Genomic DNA, 21,452 nt, shown 5'->3' on the forward strand with positions numbered 1-21,452 from the left:
TAAATCACACAGTTCCCATAGTACTTCTTCGCATAGTTCTTTTCGACAACACACAACTTAAACTAAATTCGAGATGGCTGACGCGGAGCCACAAGTAGAACCACCGGAGGAAAAGCCACCGCGATCGAAAGCCAAGAGAATCACATATATAGTTCTTCATGTATTGCTTCACATTATCTTCATATCGCACTTTACTGCAGCAACAGTCATCTTTATATTATTTGGTAAGTGTTGTGCGCGCCATATGAAATCTTACCTGAAATATCATGGGTCTAGACAAGGAATCCGACGAATGCATTCCACCTCGAAGTCCCGCTGAAGAAACTACGGAATCGGTGGGAAATTCGACTACAAGTGCCCCAACCGAAAGCCCTTCCCCGGAACCGGGGCCCACGTTTAAGGCGAATATTCTGTGTAAAATGAACTGGTGCCATGGATACGGGTCCCTCATAGTTATTTTTGTCATTTTCTATATATTATGGCTGTACTATTGGGTATTTAAGCCTTATGTGGGTATTAGGCTGTATAACAACTACCTGGAACCAGCCATCGAGCAATGGATTCTGTTCAGTCGCAAGATGTAAGTGGGAACTACGTATGAGAGCCTAACAGATTTTACAAAGATGGTGTTCAAATCCAGGATAGTTTCCGGAGTAATGCTAATGATTGTGGTCTCTTTGGCGGTGGCCTACCTGGGTTACGAGTGCCGCTATGACGCAAACAAAGCGATCGGGCTGGCGGGACCTGTGTTCTTTGTTCTGACCGGATTCGCTGTGTCCAAGCACCACAAAAGGGTCCCTTGGCGCATCGTGACCCACGGTCTTCTAGGACAGCTCCTGCTGGGCATCTTCTGCATGCGTGTCTTTTTCGGACGCTCAATCTTTCAATGTCTCGGGGAAAGGGTCGCCACTTTCCTGAACTTCGCCCAGCACGGAGCCCGCTTTGTATACGGGGATCGGATCTGCGACGACTTTGTCTTCGCTTTTGCCATACTGGCGGTGGTGTTCTTCTTTAGTGTCATCACTAGCATCATGTACTACCTGGGCTGGATGCAGTTCGTCCTGAGCGGCCTTGGGTTTTTGCTCCAGGCCATGGTGGGCACCACGGTCTGTGAGAGTGTGAATGCAGCGGGTAACATCTTCCTGGGCATGTCCGAGAGTCCCCTGATCATCAGGCCGTACATCCTGATACTGACCATGAGCGAGTTGCATACAATTTGCACATCCGGATATTGCACGGTTGCGGGTACAGTTTTCGGAGCGTACGTCTCCTTCGGTGCCTCGCCCGCCTTCCTGATCACGGCCAGCGTGATGGCTGCTCCGGGTTCCCTGGCCTTCTCCAAGCTGTTTTACCCCGAGACCGAGGAATCGCTGACCAGGGCGGACAACATGCAGATGGAAAAATCGTAAGTGCCATTTCTCTATTTCTCTATTTTAAATTTTAATAACCCCCTAATCACTCTATTAAGGCCAGATTCTTCCATTTTGGATGCAGCAGCCAGTGGAGCAGCGGCAGCCTTGATGATTGTACTCGGAATCGTGTCGAACATCATTGCCTTTCTATCCATAATGTTCTTCCTTAACGCATTGACCGAGTGGACTTTTGAGCTTATCGGTCTGAAGAACATCACCCTGCTCTTCATTCTCTCTCAGTTGTTTGTCCCAATAGTCTTCTTGATGGGCGTACCGTGGCACGACTGTCAATATGTTGGGCAGTTAGTGGCCGAGAAATCGCTGATCAACGAGTTTATCGCCTACAAGCACCTAGGGGATTTGGTACGCCTGAATTTGATCGAAGTAAGTATCCATCTGCAGGTGCTATTTTATGTACTTTGAATTAATATCTATTGTGTAGCCGCGAAGTGCTGCAATTGCCACTTTTGCGCTTTGCGGATTCGCCAACCCAGGGTCTCTGGGCATTCTCATCGCGGCTCTGACTGCAATGGCACCAACAAGACGAGGAGATATCACAAAGGTGGCTTTTCGAGCTTATTTTGCAGGCAGTTTTGTAAGTTTCACATCCGCTTCGCTTGCAGGTGAGTTTTCAAATTTACAAATTATATCTACCATTTAAACGCAACTCATCTTTATTAGGTATTCTTATTCAAGGTGATTTTAAGTAATGGACGTTCCAAAAAATAACAAATCGCACCATGTAAACTAAATGAATGAAGATCTTTTTTTTTGCATGACTCTATTTAAATTGGCCATTATTTTTTTGTACAGATCCCAGTCGGCATTATCGAAGGCCTCACTGCACTGGCCCAACTGGAGTGAGCCCTCGTAGATTTCACGTAGGATTTCCTTAGGCGGTATTTCAATGCGGTTTCGTTTAACGCTAGGGCCTGAGCAAACGTGTTCCAAACGGCGTGTGTAGCTTGACTTACTGACATCGAATGAACTATCTAACAATGAATCCAGAGTTCCTGGTTTCATTCGCAAAGCCTCAAACAATGGTTGCACATCAACACCTATAACGTGGCGGGCACTAAATACTCTAAGTTGGGCATCATCGCTGGCTTTACAAGTGTCGAGGAACTTTTGTCGGTGCCAGTTGGTGCATCCATTATTTGTGTTTAGTCCCCGCAGTATCAGTAGTTGTGTTGATTTGGTTCCTCGAGCTAGCAACTTGAAATAGGCACTAGTAAAGGCCGTACTATTGGCAAGGCACATCAGTTCCTTGGCTATTTCTGAGGTGCGATGAAACCACTGAGAACAGTCTGTTTGATTATGCTCAACCAACACTTCTAGAAGAGCAGCCTGATGGTTAAACAAAGGTTGGGTTTTGTAATTTTGTAAACAAACTAGCACTAACCGTTTCATAGTAGACCTCAATTTGTGTGGGCGCTGAAGATGAAATGTGTTCTAAGCGCTTCAATAGCGTCATTCCCACTTGGGCATTTGATGTTGCTACAGCAGATAGGTGTCGAAAATTTCGAACGCTCATGGCAGGAAGCTCTTGCTTTCCCATGTTGTGAAAATACTTAAGAAATCGCTGCACATGAAATTGGCTGGGGTTTTGGGAGAATAGGGCAAAAGAGTTATTACATCTATTCCAGAAAGCTACGGCTTGTTCTATGTCATTGTCTTCCCAACACTTATTAACCTCTTTCAGCCTAAAATAAAAATTAGTTCTAGGTATTAACTGAATAGTTCATGTACTAAAATTACTTACCGAAAACACAGCATGAGTATATCCGCACACACCTGCGGCGTAATAATATCCTTTTCAAATAAGCCAGCACAGAAATAACTATGAAGTTCTCTGTTTGACACCAAATACAAGAGACTACCAAAAGCATCTATTAGTCGTTCATAACGATCAGCATTGCCAAAGTTGGTGGCATCTGTTAATTCAATAAATAATAGGTAAGCAATAAATTAAATATTAAAGGTGCCTTACCTTTAAACAAACACTCAAAGATTTTGGTCAATGTTTGACAAGTTTTTGGAAGGACATCCGCGTTGTCTGTAGATACAACAGCTATAAAATCCATGCAAACATCATAGTTATCCCGTTCTGGTGTACACAGAATACCGGACATTAAATACTAAAATATAAACTCCTAAACATATACAAAAAAATCTTATAATCATCTGGATATCTACAGAAATTGACTGTCACTTGCTAAGGAGAGAATTCTGCAGTATCCGGATATGCTTTCTAATTTACCTCTTGACATTTTTGGAATGAGTAAACCATCTCATACAGATCCAATACATGTGGTCTAACATACTTCGATATAAGCTGTTGAATATCCTTGTCAGAATAATATGATGGCCTCCTAAGAGGATGGAAAATTATAACAAATGCTTTTACATTTTTAATAACTTACGCTTGCTCACACATTATTAAATCCATGAGGCAACCTGCTAATTCATCGTCAATTTGGGTTACACCGTTTTCGAATATCTGCGCCAGCATTAAAAAGTAGGTCCGCATAACTTCCATAAATTCTTCCAGGTTTTCCACGGGAACAGTGAGTGTGCCCTGGACAAAAAATATTAGTTTTTGCAAAAGGTAATAGAAGTAATTGTAAGCACATACGTTTTTGTAAAGTCCCTCCAAGTAACTGAGAATCATGTCACATAGATGCGAAACAGTTTCCTTTAGCCATTCGGGTATTTGTTCATCTTTGAGATTAACGAACGACATGTAGTGCAGGCACATGTAAGTAATCGTCTCACTTGTCCTCATAGCTAACTCAAGATCCTTAATTTGTTTACTCTCGACATCAGCGATATCCATTAACTTCTGCATCACTAAAATGAATACATTTGTAAGGCATTGGAAAAATAAATAGTGCATTTCTAAATCCTTAAAATTAAGGTTATATCGAAAGTTAAAAGCAAAGCTTTAAAACTGAGAGACTAGAAACGCATAGCAACGGACATGGCTAGATGAGCTTGGCTATTGGTGCTGATCAAGAATATATATACTTTATGTGGTCGGAAACGTCTCCTTCACTGCGTTGTAAACACCTGACTGAAATTATAATACCCCTGCAAGGGTATAAAAATAGTAGTCCTTAAATTAAGCTTAAAAACAAAACATGATTGTTGGATAGTATCAAAAAGACAAACTTACATGGAGTTAGGCGAGGATGGACTTTATTTGATCCAGTCGTATTCTCTTTTAGCAGAGAAAGAACAGCAAACTGAAGATCTACGACAATCTGATGTTCACTCCTGTTGCTGAATTAAATATGTTATATATAGACATAGACATATCGATTTTATAGATAGACTTACCTTCCTACTAAGAAAAAGTCTATCATAGAAAGCAATAGATACGTGCAGATATGAACCAGGCGTTCACCCGCTTTTAACACACGATCCCGGGATACTGTTATAAAGGCAAGAGCCTCTTGCAAGAGTTTTTTATGAGCGCTGTGAGCTTCAGTGCCAGAGTCAGATTCCTGAGGATAAAACCGCCGTTAATTAACTAGAAATCAATACCTAACGATACCAACATATGTACCTGTTGGAACCACTTGCACATTTCCTTTACTGCTTGGATACAGCACACAGATTCATCGATGTACGCCCGTAATAGTTTACTAAACCATAATGTCAAGACATCCACAGGATTCGCGGATTCGTTCAAGACACACTCGTTGCAGATACTTACGGCTGAGTCCACGTCGACCAGCAGGATGATATCTTCCTGGTCTATAGCCTGCAACTCGCTGTAGCTTAGGGACACGCCCAGGCTATCAGTTTCCCCAGACATTTCTGGGCGTATCGTAAATCCAAAATCCTCCGGTGTGTTTACAAAATGATCGCGCCAATGCGGCGATAGAGATGTAAAAACTAACCTATCGATAGCCTTGCCTACAAAGAAATATGATAACGTTTACTAATTTAAATTTCATAAATTAAATACTCCTTTGTGCTCTTAATTTGTAAATGGTATTTACAATTTTATTTAAATATCTAATTAGCTGTATAAAAATTTATTTTTATTGTTGGCTAGTCAAAAACTAAACGCACATCGATAATTTTATGCCACAATCGATGGTTTGCCTTCTTCCATCACTAGTACTCGCGCACGTTGTTTTCTTTTTTTTACTTCGTTGTATTTTATTTACCAAAATGCAACGAAAGGAGGTCAATCCCTTTCAGATCCTGGGCCTTCGTCCTTGGTTGGTGAAGCAACTGACCAAACTGGGTAATGTCAAGCCAGTCCATGTTTAAGCCTGGCAACTAAGCCCCATTGCTTTTCAGGCCTGAAAGGAGCAACTCCCATTCAGCAAAACTGCATTCCGGCAATATTGGCGGGTCGGGACTGCATCGGGGCAGCCAAGACGGGATCGGGTAAGACCTTTGCCTTCGCCCTGCCCATTCTGGAGCGGCTGAGCGAGGAGCCAGTGAGCCACTTTGCCCTGGTCCTGACGCCCACCCACGAGCTGGCCTACCAGATATCCGAGCAGTTCCTGGTGGCCGGACAGGCGATGGGGGTGCGTGTGTGCGTCGTGTCCGGCGGCACAGACCAGATGATCGAGAGCCAGAAGCTGATGCAGCGTCCGCACATCGTGGTGGCCATGCCCGGTCGACTGGCCGACCACCTCACCGGCTGCGACACCTTCTCCTTCGACAACCTCAAGTATCTGGTTGTGGACGAGGCGGATCGCATGCTGAACGGCGACTTTGACGAGAGCCTGGCCGTTATCGAAAGGTGTTTGCCCAAGACCAGGCAGAACCTCTTCTTCTCCGCCACCATGAAGGACTTCATGAAGGAGTCCAGCATATTTCCCATTGCCAGCGATGTGAGTGTGTTGAATATTAATTGTTCCGGCTTTATAAAATGGTTCTGCGTTTAGTGCCTCGAATGGTCGCAGGATTCCGATGTGGCCACAGTGGAAACTCTGGAGCAGCGCTATCTGCTGTGCGCCGACTACGATCGTGACATGGTCTTGATCGAGTCACTGAGAAAGTATCGCGAAGAGAACGAAAACGCCAATGTCATGATTTTTACCAACACGAAAAAGTAAGTTTTTATTAAAAATTTATGGATTTTTAACCAGCAACATTATGGATATAAAAATACTTACAAATTCTTTTTAGGTACTGCCAGCTACTCTCGATGACCCTGAAGAGCATGGAAATTGATAACGTTTGCCTTCATGGCTTCATGCGTCAAAAGGAGCGCGTGGCTGCCCTCAGTCGCTTCAAGTCAAACCACATACGCACACTGATCGCTACGGATGTGGCTGCCAGAGGTCTGGACATACCCAGTGTCCAACTGGTGATGAATCACATGCTTCCCCGGACACCCAAGGAGTACATCCACAGAGTGGGCAGAACAGCTAGAGCGGGACGCAAGGGCATGTCCATCTCCATATTCCGCTTTCCGCGCGATCTGGAGCTCTTGGGCGCCATTGAGGAGGAGATCAACACAAAGCTCACAGAACATCCCATCGATCGTAAGCTTTTAATAGGTGAATTGATCGCGCTCTATTTAAATGCATGTTAATATACTTTAGAGCGCATGGTGGAGCGGATTTTTATGCAAGTGAATGTGACTCGTCGTGAATCTGAGATGCAATTGGACAATAACGATTTCGATGAACGAGCCCAGAACTACAGGCGCAAGACGTGGATAATGGAGGGCAAGGATCCAGATCAAATGGAAGCGCTGTAAGCAGTAAAAAATCTGAACTTTATTTTCCAAAACTAATTTGTATCTGAAACACAGGTATCGCAAAAAGCAGAAGGATAAACTGAAGGAAATTCGCCGGAATAGGAAACAGCAGCAGGAAGAGTCGGCTGCTAGTACGGAGGGCAAGGCTCTCCTCCAGGACGAACGCTTCAAATCAGTAGATAGTTCTAGGTTCGAGAAAAAGTGGAAAGGAAAAAGTAAATCCCCCAATGGCAACACCGAGAAGAAGCCATTAAAAAGGCTCAGCAAAGGCAAACCGGTTGTCCACAAGGGCAAACCAAATATTCAGAAGTCAAAACGAAAGCTTAAGCGTGATGTTTAAATATATGTATATGTAGTAACAAAATAACTTTTGAGCTTACACTGCTAAGTAGTTGCAAAATGCATACTTAAATAATTTCAAAAATTCAGACATGCTAAGGCTAGATAACCAGGCACTTGGGACGCATCGCTGGATTCAGTCTAAAGCTATTGTCAGAAGGGCATCCTCCGGATGGACCTCCAGCAATGCCTTGGCGCCATCGTTAAAGGGGAAGGAAATGCTGCCATCTATAACGAGGTCTGTAAAGAAGTAATATCATTATAGTAATGTTTACTGAGTCGTGTTCGAACTCTCGACTACTCACTGGCATCGATGCAATGCGACTTGACAAACACTGTCTGCACAAAGTCGCGCTCCTTGAAAGTCTTTGGCGAGGGCCACACGCCCACACAGATTTGCTCACGGATCGAATAGCAGAGACGCGGATCGTCCGGCGCGAATAGCAGCCCTTGGTTGTAACGCTGGGCAATCTCCTCCGCGTTCCGGCGCATCAACTTCACGTCCTCCGAACTGCTGTTGGGCAGGGAGCACAACAGGTCGTCCACATCCCGGCTGGTGATCCGATTGATGCTGGTGTGCCAGGAGGTTGAGCCCGTGCCCGTGCTGACACACAGTCCGGAGCATTTTGTTTTGTTAACCACGTCCTGGTGGTCCAGCACCAGCTGCAAGTGGGACACTCGGGCTGAGAGGTGTTCGCCTATAAATACCTGTGGATGAGACACATGGTGAATAGGACAGTAATTCCGATTGAAAACCTGGTTGTCTTACCTCGTTCAGAGCCAAGTACGGAAGGATGCGTTTCATTTTGGCCTTATACTTGTAAGCCATGTCCTGGTCCAGCATTTCGGGTGCAGTCGTGACCTGCTCCATCTTAACCTCTGTGTGCCGGAAGAGGTCCGTTGACTCCGGGATCTTTCCGTTACTGCCCAGCATCGTCGTCCGCACCCTCGAGCGATGCATCCACTTGAAGTCGCCCTGTCCAGAATTATAGTATATTTGTATTCGATCAAGAATATGGTGGTGGTTCCTAAACCTACGCTCTTGATGCGGGAAACGGCATCGGCGGGATTGTCCGAGTAGTGCTTGGGCAGCATAAGTCGACCCTCCGAGTGCAGTGGATCCGAATTGAAGCCCACGATCGGCGTCTTCTGCTGGCTGAGCGCGAAGAGCGGACTGGCGCGTCCAGCGGAGAGCAGGAAGGTACCATCGCCGCCTACCGGCACGATGACGTCCGCCCAGCTCATTACGTCCTTGCTCAACGAGCTTCTAAATTCAAGTCTGCTCGTTTAGTAAAGTCAACACACAAGGCGAGGGGCCGCATGGGAGACACGAAGTGTGTGGATGGTGAAGATCAATTGTAGCAGGTAGTAGTCACGAATCGAAGATACATATAAGGTATAGTATGTGACGAGGTGACGAGACACACAGCACAATATTGGGAGCAATGATTGGAGGTCTCTAACGGTAACGGTACCTACATATGAACCTACACATCTACATACAAACTTGGGATATCATTTCAAATAACAAAAAATCAGGGTCCGTAAATAACAGTTATTTAAGACTTTTATTTTAAAAGGCCTACTGAGATTTGTTCAATTTTTTATCAACAATTTTACTGGTTTTTAAGCACTTTATAGACACGGACAAATAACAGTTAATTTGCTTTCCAGATTTGTTGAAATGCATATGCTTTGTGAACAAGAGTAAAAAGAGTGTTATTTTTGACGTTTAAAACAAAATATCACAGTAGTCTTTTTAAAATAAAAGTCTCAAATAACTGTTATTTACGGTCCCTGCAAAAAATGTACTACGCTCAAAGTATGTACATTATATAAAAAATATCCTGGAATACCTTTTTTAAGAATGTAATTTGGTATTTTATTATTACTCATTTAGATAAAAGAGTAGCATAAAAATAGTATGTAGTTTTTGAAGACATGTACATATATATGTACCTAGTACCGCACACAGTTAAGAAGCATTCCGATCACTGATTAGGAGGACACAGTGGGTATGGTTGTACGCACCTGCTAGACAACTTTACCTCGCAGCCCACGTCCTGGAAACTCTGCACTACCCGGCGCTCAAAATCCTTGTGCACCTTGTGCAGATAGAGGACCATCTCCACGTCGGTTCCCCGATCACGGAGCTTTTGCTGCAACTGATCCGGCGACAGTTCCGGATGACGAAGCTGCTCGAACTCATAGCGAGACAACTTGGTGACCACCAGGGCTCGCTTTAGCTTAAAGTTGTTCGGCGTGAACTTGGCGTACTCTGTAAAATAGCCAGCAGGAAACGGACGGCTTCGTTAGTCCAATCTTTGTTGTGCCCTGGTTACAGGAAATTTACTCAACCCCTCTGGTACGATCTTCCTGCCACTCAAATGCATCGTACAAAGCAAAAACAAGTCGATTTCGATGGGAACCTCCCAGAACAGCTGATGAACTTTACAGTATACTCAGGAAAGTATTTTCGATTAATTTTAGTTATTTAAACACAAAAAAAATAATTTGTATCTTTTGTAATTTTCACGCTTTTTTTACAATCAGGTTTGTTTTATTTTGGTAAATATTTATTAAATTGGCGAGTTTGCTTTCCAAAAAAAATTCAAACTTGTTAATTATAATTATAATATTAATTATAATTAATTAATTATAACCAATTAAGCCAAAAAAACTACTAATTTAATACAAAAGTTACGCTTTTTTAGATTTCACACAGTTTTGGCTAACAAATGAAAAGCTTTATTAAAAACTGAATTAAGAAATACCAATAACCTCCTTTGTTTATGTTCTTTGGATAATATCAACTATTTAACAGAATACTTTTGCTAGCCAGTGTATCCGAGGAAAGTTCATCATGACAAAGAATTTGGCGAAAAAGTGTTTACTGATAATCTTCGGCTTGGTCAGAGTCAAAAGCGATTAGGGCCTGTCAAGGCGAGCCTACGAGCTGGTGATATAGTATTATGTTTATTCCAGCACATGCCAAAAGCTGATAATAAAGCGGCAACGAAAACACAGATAGCTGATGTGTGTAATATAACTGGAATTGCGCCATTTCAGCTCCAAAACCCCATTGATCCTTACCTTTGGAAAACTGTTGGAGCAACTGCTTCGATTTCAACATGCTGGGCACTGGTCAATACGAACAACTCACATTTAGTGTATTTATTTAGCGATTTAAATTTATTTCGTATTCTTTGGGAAAATCGTTTAGCCGAGTTCAACCGCTACAAAATCTACGCTCTACAAGTTACTGAATGAGAAGAATCAACGGCTCGTTGTTCTATTGGCTGCTTCTGTCGGCTTTTGAACAAAAAATAAAATAACTAAGTGTTGAGGTTAATGTTTAGCACTATCCGGAGTTACGATCACTGCTCACTATCGCGGTATCCGCTCCCGCTGATCATTTTCACGTCCACTCTCCGGCTGTTTGGCAGATTAACTGATTGATTATTACTCTGTTCCTCTTCGGCACATCGCTTATGTACGAAAATTTGCCTTCGCTGTAAATTTATCGCCGTTTGTTTCTATTTTCGTCCGCTTTCGCTTCTCACATCTCGCCCGTCCGTGTGTACTCCTTGTTGTGCATTGCTGATAAGCGGGCCAGCCTGTTCTTATCAGCCGAAATATGTATTGTATGTATAAAAAAAAACCTCCGTTGGCGACTGTTCACTCCCTGCCATTCACTGGCCGTCACCAAAGTCTTCTTCTTACCCTGCGCATGCCAAGAATTCGCACAGAATTCTTGGCGGGCACAACCTTGCTTATTTGAATTGGGAAATCATTGGAACTAAAAGTAAACTTAACATAGATCGGCTTCTTAAGTCTAACTTGCTGTCGGTTGTCTAGATGAAACGATTCTGGTGGTACTGTCCATCTAGTTCCGGCATGGCGTCACTTTGGGCCACCTCACTCCGCGCGCCCATCAGAGGTTGTCCTAAAATAAGGAAATAATTATTGTAGTTTTATAAAGCTAGTCCCAGAATAAACATAAAAGTCATGGTAAAAAACACAGCCAAAAGTTAAGTACAATTATACAAACAATTTAACTATACCTGGGACTGTGTTTCACTTCTTACGTAATTTTAAACGTCCAAATTAGATAAGCAAGCCAATTTAATAGCTCATTAGTATATTTGTTTCCCAAAAAGTATAAAAATAGACACTTTACCTGGAAAAATTAAGAGGAGTTCCCGAGGGCTTCGTTTTGGGCAGCACTCTTAAGGAAAAGCAGTACATTATGGGCCATTTTACTATAGTTTTCCTCCTCGAGATCGGATGTGGTGGTGGCCGTGCTCATTTCCTGGAAATGGCTACCCTGCGCTCTTCCAGCAAACATATCATTAGATGTGTTCGGTGAACGCAAAAATTCACAGCCCAAACGATTCTTCACACGGTTATCCGGAATATGCGACACCGAATCAATTAGAGAGGTGATCGAACTCGCGTTGGTCGTATCGTAGTGGTCCGGTCCCATCATGTTGGCGCTGGCATGCGGATCGTTGGGACCCTGGTAATCGTATTGGAAATGATTGTGTATGTTCATCAGTACGTCTCCTGGCTGCCTGGCATGATTTGTTTCGCTGCTGAAGGCATTGTAGGCGGTGCGCAACCGCTGCTCCCTGGCGTCCTGGGCCTGATGGTGACGACGATGGTTGTTGCTGTTTTGGTTGCGCCTCTGGTTGTTGGCATTCCGGAAACGGGACCCATCTCTCAGATCAAGGCGCGACTTGACGTTGCCACGTGCCTGGTCATTGGGAACCAGGGGAGCTGCTCCCGCTGGCCTGTTGACGTTGTTGCCGTAAATGCGCCACTGGGCGGAGGTTTGCGAGACTTCCTGGTTCAGAGACTCCTCCTCCCAGTACATCTTGTTGAAGTCGTTCATCTCGAAGCTCATCTGGCTCAAATTGGAATCGATGGCGCCATCTTCCTGGTATCCTTTGTCCAGCTCGGAGCCCTGAAGGTCGTCATCCTCGTCGTCGTCCTCATCTTCTGGACCAAGTTCCTTGTACGAGCGCAGGCGCCCCGCCTGACGCTTGGTCCTGTTTGTCATCGGCATCGAGGTGTAAGGACGGGGCACCTTCGGTTTCGGTACCACGCAATGTTCGTAGTACTCATCTGTGGGATTGGAAATCAAATTTAAACAAAACGGAAAATCGCAAGGGATGCCACCAATACGCACCCAAAGGCATCATGGCACCTGACGCATTGAAGTTCGTCATTTTGCGTTTTGCCACCCGATTAAGCCTAATATACGGAAAAACTCTCAACGCGAAAAGCTCGGCGCCGCGTCGGCAAGGAAAACAGTTAGAACGTCCCGCTCGCAGAGCTGCAAGCCCAACTATCGAATAGATGCAGTCGATATCAAGCAGAGCTGTTTACTAACACTGAACAGAATGGCCGCGTTCAGCGGAACAACATGATGGATTTCTTAGGGGCTGTCCATATTACGTAAGCACGTTTTTGGTGATTTTTGACCCCCTCCCCCTTGGTGATCAAAAGTAATCCATCAATATAAAAGATTTTTCTCTGCTTTCCTATCCATATATAATTAAAGGAAAAAAGTTTTTAAATAAATTCAACTTAGCGAGTCCGCTAACGTACTCAATAAATTCGTTAAATAAAAAAAATATATAATGATTGTAATCAAACATAATCATTCTAATGACCCACTCCCCCTAGGTGATTATGTAATGTATGGAGAGCCCCTTACGATAGTTCTGCAAGATGTAAGAATTTTGCATCAGTGATCAGGTAGCGTAAAAAAAATACGCTGCCTTTTCTTGATACGTGATACATGGCTTCTGGCATGTATCGATAGTCGAAATATCGAAACTTATTAACATAATAATTTGAATAAAAAGCCTAGTACTCAGTTCGGCTAAGAGTTTTACTAGTCGAAAAATATTAATATTTTAGGGTGACCGAAGTTTTCGAAGTTCATCCGCAATGCATGTACAATGGTCTTACTCTCAGCAAGCAAATTAACTGGCGCCAATTTTGAAATATTACAAAATGATTAGCCGACCTAGGTCGCAAGCTTTAAATTTGCTGTTGGAATGAGGATATATATTGCTGCAACTCCTACAGGCAGTTTTCCATTGGTTTTTGGGGTTTTCATTCTATTTATAATATGTTATTGGCACACCGCTTCTGCACAAACACAGCCAAAGATCAAATTTTTTATTCTTTGGTCGGCGGCTAAAGGCGTTCATCGGAGTTCATCCGCTAAATCTAGTATTTTTGTGGTATTTTCTCACTATTTCCTTAGCTCAACTGAGTACCGCGGTGGAAAAAAGTCCCAGCTAAAGGCTTTAGCTACCTATTTGCCTCTCGCTTACTCCTATGCTTAGCTAGCAGTTTTCGTCGTACTGAGTACTAGGCTAAAACCATAAATTCGGAGGAACTCTTTATAAATGTTCAACCATTTTTGATTTTTATGCATCTACGATAGCTGTGGTCAGTGCTGCAACTGCAGAGGCAGGGAAAATATTTTTTTTTTAATTTCACGCGCTCTGTTTGATATATTTGTTTACTTTAACGTCATTGCAATGTATCATGAGCGTTCAGCAGAACAAACTTGATTACTGATTACTGATCCATCAGTGATCAGGTATCATGTTGTTCTGCTGAACGCGCCCAATAGTTAATAAAAACCATAAATTCGGTGAAATTCATTATAAAGCCTAGTACTCAGTACAGCCTAGTACTCAGTACGACGAAAACTGCTAGCTAAGCATAGGAGTAAGCGAGAGGCAAATAGGTAGCTAAAGCCTTTAGCCTAGTACTGAGTACAGCCTAGTACTCAGTTCGGCTAAGAGTTTTACTAGTCGAAAAATATTAATCTTTTAGTGTGACCGAAGTTTTCGGAGTTCATCCGCAATGCATGTAGCACGGTCTTACTCTTAACAAACAAATTGACTGGCGCCAATTTTAAAATATTACAAAACGTTGAGCCGACCTGGGTCGCAAGCTTTAAATTCGCTATTGGAATGGAAATATGTATTGCAGCAACTCCTACAGGCAGTTTTCCATTGGTTTTTGTGGTTTTCCTTCCATTTATATGTTATTGGCACACCGATTCTGCACAAACACAGCCAAAGATTAAATTTTTTATTCTTTGGGCCGCGGCTAAAGGCGTTCATCGGAAAATTGTCGCGTTACAGGGCTGGAAAGTGAAATTTGTGGTATTTTTAAGCAGTATTAACCAGGCATGAACATTTTTCTGGACCCAACACTGATAATAGGCTGATAGGAACCGGGAAATATTAAAACTTTTTATTGTTGATATATACATGAACTTTATTTCGTATAGATTGGTATTTGATGAAATGATCTGGCAATATTTCAGTATTCCGAGGATGATCCAAGCTCATAAAGGGCAGTAGCAGTTCGTTTATCCAATAAAATTGCAGCGCAGCCACATGGGCTTCCCAGTCTCCATGATCTTGTCGTTTGCTTCGCGTGCTCCATTCGTTCATTAAGGCGACCTCCTGGTCGCATTTGAGCACAGGTGCAAAATCTGCTTTGACCATAGATGGCCATTCCATATTCAAATCGCACACGTTGACAGGCGACTGCTGGAAAAGGGCACATCTCCCTCCTTTTTGCGCACAATGTCCTTGTAGGCGTTTTTGCCCCGTGTCAGATTCTGTTCAGGGTCGTGCCACCGCAGAAGCTGCAGCTACTGCTGTCGCGGGTCGTGTCAAAGAATTATTTAAATGACTGTTCAGATCTATATATAAGAACGCCTTCTGCAGCAGATCCTTTTGCTTTCTGCCGTAAAAATTACTCAAGCAGCATAACGTGGGATGTAGGTAGTGCTTTCATCATTGCAGCAATGTTTCCACGCTGTTCAAATGCTGTTCTGCGTTTACAATTATCAATAACAAATTATTTAAATTCATTGTTTACTTGAGCTCGCAAATGACAATAGCAGAACAGCTGTTTTCAGATGCGTTTGCCAATGGAAACACTTCACGTACGCCTATCGCGTTGCCAATCGAAAATACACAAAAATACCGAAAAAACCGCATAGTGGAAAAATGCCTTTAGGGCCGCTTTCTCGAGTCCCTGTCTAAGTCCCTGATAGCTATCTGTTCGAAAAACTTAAAAACCAGATAAACTGTTCGTAAAAGCAAATCCGCTTTCTCGACTGCTTTAATTTATCTGAACGAGAAACAATTACAGAGTGCTGTTAACGCACTGTAAAGTGCAAAAAATGGCATGCTTCGATTATTTCATCAGCTGTTTGGGTATAATTCAAAGAAAAAGGCAACTGTGATTTCGTTTTTTCTTCATAGTTGGCTTTGGGAAATCAGCTGTCATTCTATCGAGCCGAAAACGCTTAACAGGGACTCCGAGTCCCTGTCAAAGTTAGCTCTCACATTTATGCTCGAGAAAGCCAAAATGCCTTAGCAGGGACTTTATCTCTTCGAGAAATGTTAGCCGGCACTCGAGAAACCGGCCCTTAGCCGAACTGAGTACTTACTCCTATGCTTAGCTAGCAGTTTTCGTCGTACTGAGTACTAAGTTTAAAAGTTGACAAATAACTCTTATTTGTTGATTTTTATAATAAAATTGGAAATAAATATTGAATTAAAATAACTCTTGAACTGTAAGGTGCATTGGTTTAAAATGTTTATATTTATAATCTACGCTTTAAAACCTTTCTGCTGATTTGCCATATGTCATCAGAATATTTTTTATAATGTACCAAATTGGTAAAGCAAAATAACAGGCGACATATAATTACAAAACCGGGTTAAGTAAATTGCATTCCAATACACATATAATACGAGATTTATTTGTTTAACTTTAGAAACATTAATTTTTTGATTGATTCCGACGATAGATTGCACCTTAAATCCGACAGCATTATTTTTAGGGCCGAAATAGAGCGTTCTACGGAGACCTTTTTAAATCAATTGGCTTTGGGAGGTAATTTTTGATTTCCGTAGACGCCAATTTAAGATGATCATCATCGCTGTCGGATTCTTCATTGCTTTCTACTTCGATTGAATTTAAAAATTCGCTTAAAAGCCCGCTTGAAGATGTATTAAGAGATGAAGTCGGTTTTGAATCATCATCTTCTATCAGTTGTTTAGACTCCTGTTAAATAAACAGGTTATAGTAAATATATGAATTATAATTAATTAAACTTACCGGTTTGTTTAACTTAAGTATTTGTCGCATTAGTTTTATTAAATGCGTTCTGGCTAACTCTTGCTGATTTGGATCGTTAATTAAAATCCGACAAATTCGTGGATCCAAATAAATGGCAGAGAGCATCACGTCATTTGTTGTGAGAATATTCTCACGACTTTTTAAGCAGAGCGTTAGATCCTTACTACGAACGTTATTCATAGATTTTATGGCTAATTTCGTTTCAAGCCAAAGCTTGTAAAAGTCACCAAAATATAGTTGTTCGCTTTGTAATTTTTGGGTTGCTTTGAAAATTGGCTCTAGTACAGTTAGAAGCAGTTCTATGTCCGTCCATTGGGAGATCGATAAATTCATATTCTCTTTGAGGTGGTCCTCGGTAAACTTTTTATAAATGCATGCACTTTTTAGCATCGAATATGTAGAATTCCACCTAGTCGGAAAATCGACTACCGGCTGGGGAAGAGACGTGTTCGAAATTGCTAGTCTACAAATTTCAGAAATTGTAAGATTTATTTTTTCGAATGTTAATTCACTATATTACCTGAAATTCGGTGTTCGCAAGGTCTTTATCATCTTCCTAGCTATTTTTATAATGTCCTGTCGACGTTCATTTTTTAAGAAGTCGTTAACTGCCAGTTGAATCAAGTGGGCTGCGAAGCGTATTGATGATATAGAGAAGACGTGAAAATCTTCCACAAGAATGTCATTTTCAAAATCATCCAACAGTGCAGAATCGTCATTTAAATATTCTATGGCCTTGATAATGTTTTTTCCGTTATCCGATGTAAGAGTATATACTTGCTGTTTGGACACAGAAAATTCTTCCAAAATTTGTTCGATCTTGAAGCTAAGGTTAAGTCCAGTCTGCTTCTGGTGCAGCTCAATTATGCCTAATGTCTTTATTTCAATAGAATTATTAGAATAATATTAAATATTGAGTCCTAGCACTTTTCTGGAGTGCCGCGATGCCATGTCGACCTTTACCGATATAATTTTATTTTTCAGGCTCTTCTGAAGATTTTTCTTCTCATAGTCATTCTTATCTGATATTAATTTCATTATCGTCCGGGATGTAATTGGTGTCATATTTAAGCCAGAAAAAATTTGTTCCGTTAACTTTTTAAACGGAGGGACTCGGCTCCGCTTAAAAGGCGCTTTTTCATCTGTTACGAGTTGCACACATGCTTCTGTTACCTCAAGCAAAGAGAGCGATACTGCAAATTTTGTTTTTTTCACCATTTTCGATTTGATCCTGCTTTTCCTCATATATCTTTTAAAGAGTCTCTTTAAGATGCCTTCTTAAGTCGGTAAAATAAGATCCTTTTAAAGAATGATTGCAAATCTTACACAATGACTTGTTACTTTTCGCATTAAAAGTAAAAAAGTCGCGCACAAAGAAATCTCGTTTACGCCCCATCGTGATATGTTACACATATGACAGGCTTTACACAGGTAGTATTGACGATTTGTTGCAAAAGTTGTAATGTACATTATAAAAAATATTTTGGGGACATATGGCATATCAACAGAAAGGTATTAAAGCGTAGATTATATAGAGTTATTTCAATTCAATCTTTATTTTCAATTTTTATTATAAAAACCAACAAATAAGAGTTATTTGTCAACTTGCGTAATACAAATTGGAGAATAAGAGTTATAAATATGCCAATTTTTTTGAATAGGTTAACTCTTATTTACGATCCCTGCTATTACTACGCCTCTGCCTAGCCAATATTAATATGGAAAATTTGTAAACAAACCCAAATTTGTGCTGTTTAGTTATACTTAAGAAGTGCAGAACCTATTCTGACACTTTCTTGCAAGCATTGATATTTTCGTAGGCTCAACAGCTTACATTTTGGCCCACACATAGCAACCTGCTTTTTTTGCTTTGCTTTCAACAACGAATGTTGAAAAAGATTGTTGGTCGCACGACTAGTGCATATGACCAGATACTAGGGGGATTCCTTAAACTGTTGAATTGCTGAATTGTTGAAAATTCAACACAAAATTAAGGGAACGACCCAAAATGGTTCCTGTTGAATTTTCAAACAGCTGTTATTTGTTGAAAAGTTTCACGGAACTTAAAGCATGTAAAATTTGATTTATTATTGCTAGTTACTGTCTAAATGTGTTACCAGGGTAAAAAGAACCACAAATATGCTTTCTAAGTTGATTTTAAAATAAATCATGCGTACTGGTGATACTAAAATGTTACAGAGTTGCCATGACATTTAATAAAAAAGGTAACAACTCTGGTTTTCAACAATTCAAGAAAATTGTCCACAGCCTCGAGGCTGTTGAATTGCTGAAATTTCTGAAACTTGACTTTGTATGGAACAGCTGATTAACAGCTGATAAAAATTCAACAATTCAGCAATTTAACAGTTTAGAGAATCCCCTGATTATAAATGGTACGAAAACCCCAAAAACCATAGGAAAAGTGCATGTAGAAGTTGCGGCAATACATATCCATGCCAACAGCAAATCTAAAGCTTGCGCCAGTTGATTTGTTTGCTGTTAATAAATCCAGATGTTATACAATAAGACCATGCTACATGCAAAGAGTGAACTCTGACAACTTCTGTCATACTACAAAAGAATAATGTTTTTCAACTAATGAAAATCTTAGCCGAACTGAGTACTAGGCTTCAGATAAGACTACAAATAATTCAACAATAACCAAAAATTAATGAGATACAATTTTTTTTAAATATTTTCCTTGCATCGCTTTTATTAATTTACATATCAATCGTTCAAATTTTCACAGTCAAGAGGAGGTATTCAGAGTTAAACCGAAAAATTGGGACGGCGGACTTATAGCCTCTTCCCCCAAAGTCTACCCGGTCCGGTCCCATCTATCCAAACGGTTGGGATTTTTGACAAATGTGAAACTCGTGTTCCAACAGAGCACATCTACCATCCAATAACAGCGGACTTGAAAAGCAGTTGCTCAACTCCACATTAACGAAGGTGGTTTTCAACTCGGCAAAACTGTCGTAAAATTTTAGAATAATACAATAAATAGCATAAGATAATAGTTTAAAACATATCTGAGCTTTTATAACATATCCTATAACGAGTATGCATATGTACATATTGCTGACTGGGGGAGAGCCTAACCTCTCGTACCCCACACTCCGCTCTTATTACGCCTCTGTCTAGCCAATAATAATAGGGCAAATTTGTAAACAAAGCCAAATGTGTGCTGTTTTAGTAATTTTTAGCAACTTTGAAACTTTATAGGAGTACAAAGTACACTTTTAATAAATATTAGTTAGTATTTTCGATTTGCAGAACATATTCTGAGACTTCGCTGAAAACATTGATGTTTTCGTACGCAGATCAGCTTTAATTTTGGCCCATTCATAGCAGCCTGTTTGTGAATGCTTTTCCGCCCATAACAAACTACAAATAATTAAAAAAAAACAATGAGCTGAAGCAATTTTTAATTTTTTTTTTTTTTGCTTTGATTTCAACGAATGTTGAAAATGAAGGTTGGTCGCACGACTAGTGCATATGACCAGATACTTTGTCTTGATTTTTGTGTTACACAAACTTAACCTAAAAGTGAATCCAAACCACAAGGTCTCTTGCCCTACCCAGCGTGAAATGTGCGTGTTTCTTCAAAGGCCTGTGAATGTGGACAGATTTTTAATTTTTTTCCGCCATCGATTTGATTTGTTTTCGCAGTCATCGTTCCAATTTTACAGTCAAGAGGAAGAATTCAGAGTTGCACCGAGAAAACATCGCCTAATAGCCTCTTCCCATAGAGTCCATCCGTTTGAAACGGTTGGGATTTTTGACGAATGTGAAACTCGTGTTCTTACAGAACTCCATCCACCATCTACCATCCAATAACAGCTGACTGAAGAGCAGTTGCTCAGCTCAACGTTAACGAATAGATTAAGAAAATGGTTTAAAAACATATCTGAACGTTTATAACATATCCTACAACGAGTATGCATACATATTGCTGACTGGGGGGTGTCTAACCTCCCGTAACCCACACTCCGCTCTTACTACGCCTCTGTCTGGCCAATATTAACATGAAAAATTTGTATACAAAACCAAATTTGTTCTGTTTCTGTAATTTATAGCAACTTTGGAACTTTATAGGAGTACAAAGTACACTTTAAATTAATATTAGTTATATTTACGAAGTGCAAAACCTATTCTGACACTTTGCTGCAAGCATTAATGTTTTCGTACGCACAACAGCTTACATTTTGGCCCACACATAGCAACCAGCTTCCGAACGCTTTACCGCACATAACAAACTACAAATAATTAAAACAAACAAAAAACAATGAGCTAAAACATTAAATAATTTTTTCCCACCATCGATTCGATTTGTTCTCGCAGTCATCGTTCCAATTTTCACAGTCAAAAGGAAGAACTCAGAGTTGCACCAAGAAAACATCGCCTAACTATCGCATAAAATAGCCCGTCAAAGTCCGTCAACACAAAATTAAGGGAACGACCCAAAATGGTTCCTGTTGAATTTTCAAACAGCTGTTATTTGTTGAAAAGTTTCACGGAACTTAAAGCATGTAAAATTTGATTTATTATTGCTAGTTACTGTCTAAATGTGTTACCAGGGTAAAAAGAACCACAAATATGCTTTCTAAGTTGATTTTAAAATAAATCATGCGTACTGGTGATACTAAAATGTTACAGAGTTGCCATGACATTTAATAAAAAAGGTAACAACTCTGGTTTTCAACAATTCAAGAAAATTGTCCACAGCCTCGAGGCTGTTGAATTGCTGAAATTTCTGAAACTTGACTTTGTAT

The 21,452-nt window shown here is 41.0% G+C and overlaps 5 protein-coding genes across 10 annotated transcripts; 2 read left to right on the forward strand and 3 right to left on the reverse strand.

The window, feature by feature from the left end:
• Window positions 1-10: 10 nt before the first annotated feature.
• Window positions 11-2,196, forward strand: CNT1 (Concentrative nucleoside transporter 1). 2 transcript variants are annotated; one of them, XM_017148465.3, is made up of 6 exons: window positions 12-224; window positions 277-580; window positions 641-1,405; window positions 1,469-1,796; window positions 1,855-2,035; window positions 2,094-2,196. In XM_017148465.3, the coding sequence occupies exons 1-6, from the start codon at window positions 74-76 to the stop codon at window positions 2,120-2,122; spliced, it is 1,758 nt and encodes a 585-aa protein (XP_017003954.2). In that variant the 5' UTR covers window positions 12-73; the 3' UTR covers window positions 2,123-2,196. The 2 variants fall into 2 exon arrangements, with proteins under 2 accessions (XP_070070221.1, XP_017003954.2); XM_070214120.1 differs by lacking the exons at window positions 1,855-2,035; window positions 2,094-2,196 and having other exon boundaries at window positions 11-224; window positions 1,474-1,726.
• On the reverse strand, window positions 2,069-5,304 carry LOC123002499 (uncharacterized). 3 transcript variants are annotated; one of them, XM_070214119.1, is made up of 10 exons: window positions 4,981-5,303; window positions 4,752-4,918; window positions 4,588-4,688; window positions 4,048-4,262; window positions 3,836-3,990; window positions 3,673-3,784; window positions 3,403-3,550; window positions 3,175-3,346; window positions 2,815-3,115; window positions 2,069-2,759 (listed from the first exon to the last, which is right to left on the reverse strand). In XM_070214119.1, the coding sequence occupies exons 1-10, from the start codon at window positions 5,230-5,232 to the stop codon at window positions 2,160-2,162; spliced, it is 2,223 nt and encodes a 740-aa protein (XP_070070220.1). In that variant the 5' UTR covers window positions 5,233-5,303; the 3' UTR covers window positions 2,069-2,159. The 3 variants fall into 3 exon arrangements, 2 of the variants coding, with proteins under 2 accessions (XP_070070220.1, XP_044248662.1); XM_044392727.2 differs by having other exon boundaries at window positions 4,588-4,694; window positions 4,981-5,302; XR_011418349.1 differs by lacking the exons at window positions 2,069-2,759; window positions 2,815-3,115 and having other exon boundaries at window positions 3,213-3,346; window positions 3,403-3,519; window positions 4,588-4,694; window positions 4,981-5,304.
• Window positions 5,305-5,518: 214 nt separating this feature from the next.
• Dbp45A (putative ATP-dependent RNA helicase Dbp45A) lies at window positions 5,519-7,511 on the forward strand. Its single transcript, XM_017148458.3, has 6 exons — window positions 5,519-5,670; window positions 5,727-6,268; window positions 6,323-6,489; window positions 6,567-6,925; window positions 6,986-7,139; window positions 7,198-7,511. The coding sequence occupies exons 1-6, from the start codon at window positions 5,595-5,597 to the stop codon at window positions 7,481-7,483; spliced, it is 1,584 nt and encodes a 527-aa protein (XP_017003947.2). The 5' UTR covers window positions 5,519-5,594; the 3' UTR covers window positions 7,484-7,511.
• On the reverse strand, window positions 7,467-10,717 carry Nadk2 (NAD kinase 2, mitochondrial). 3 transcript variants are annotated; one of them, XM_017148462.3, is made up of 6 exons: window positions 10,576-10,717; window positions 9,514-9,760; window positions 8,521-8,749; window positions 8,252-8,458; window positions 7,788-8,190; window positions 7,467-7,722 (listed from the first exon to the last, which is right to left on the reverse strand). In XM_017148462.3, exons 1-6 carry the CDS (start codon window positions 10,613-10,615, stop codon window positions 7,619-7,621), a joined length of 1,230 nt encoding a protein of 409 aa, XP_017003951.2. In that variant the 5' UTR covers window positions 10,616-10,717; the 3' UTR covers window positions 7,467-7,618. The 3 variants fall into 3 exon arrangements, with proteins under 3 accessions (XP_017003951.2, XP_017003948.2, XP_070070222.1); XM_017148459.3 differs by having other exon boundaries at window positions 8,521-8,761; XM_070214121.1 differs by lacking the exon at window positions 10,576-10,717 and adding an exon at window positions 9,841-9,918 and having other exon boundaries at window positions 8,521-8,761.
• On the reverse strand, window positions 10,642-12,833 carry Boot (Bootlegger). Its single transcript, XM_017148463.3, has 3 exons — window positions 12,674-12,833; window positions 11,663-12,609; window positions 10,642-11,428 (listed from the first exon to the last, which is right to left on the reverse strand). Exons 1-2 carry the CDS (start codon window positions 12,711-12,713, stop codon window positions 11,672-11,674), a joined length of 978 nt encoding a protein of 325 aa, XP_017003952.2. The 5' UTR covers window positions 12,714-12,833; the 3' UTR covers window positions 10,642-11,428; window positions 11,663-11,671.
• Window positions 12,834-21,452: the final 8,619 nt, after the last annotated feature.

This window comes from Drosophila takahashii, chromosome 2R (genome assembly GCF_030179915.1).
Source record: "Drosophila takahashii strain IR98-3 E-12201 chromosome 2R, DtakHiC1v2, whole genome shotgun sequence".
Taxonomy (NCBI): domain Eukaryota; kingdom Metazoa; phylum Arthropoda; class Insecta; order Diptera; family Drosophilidae; genus Drosophila; species Drosophila takahashii.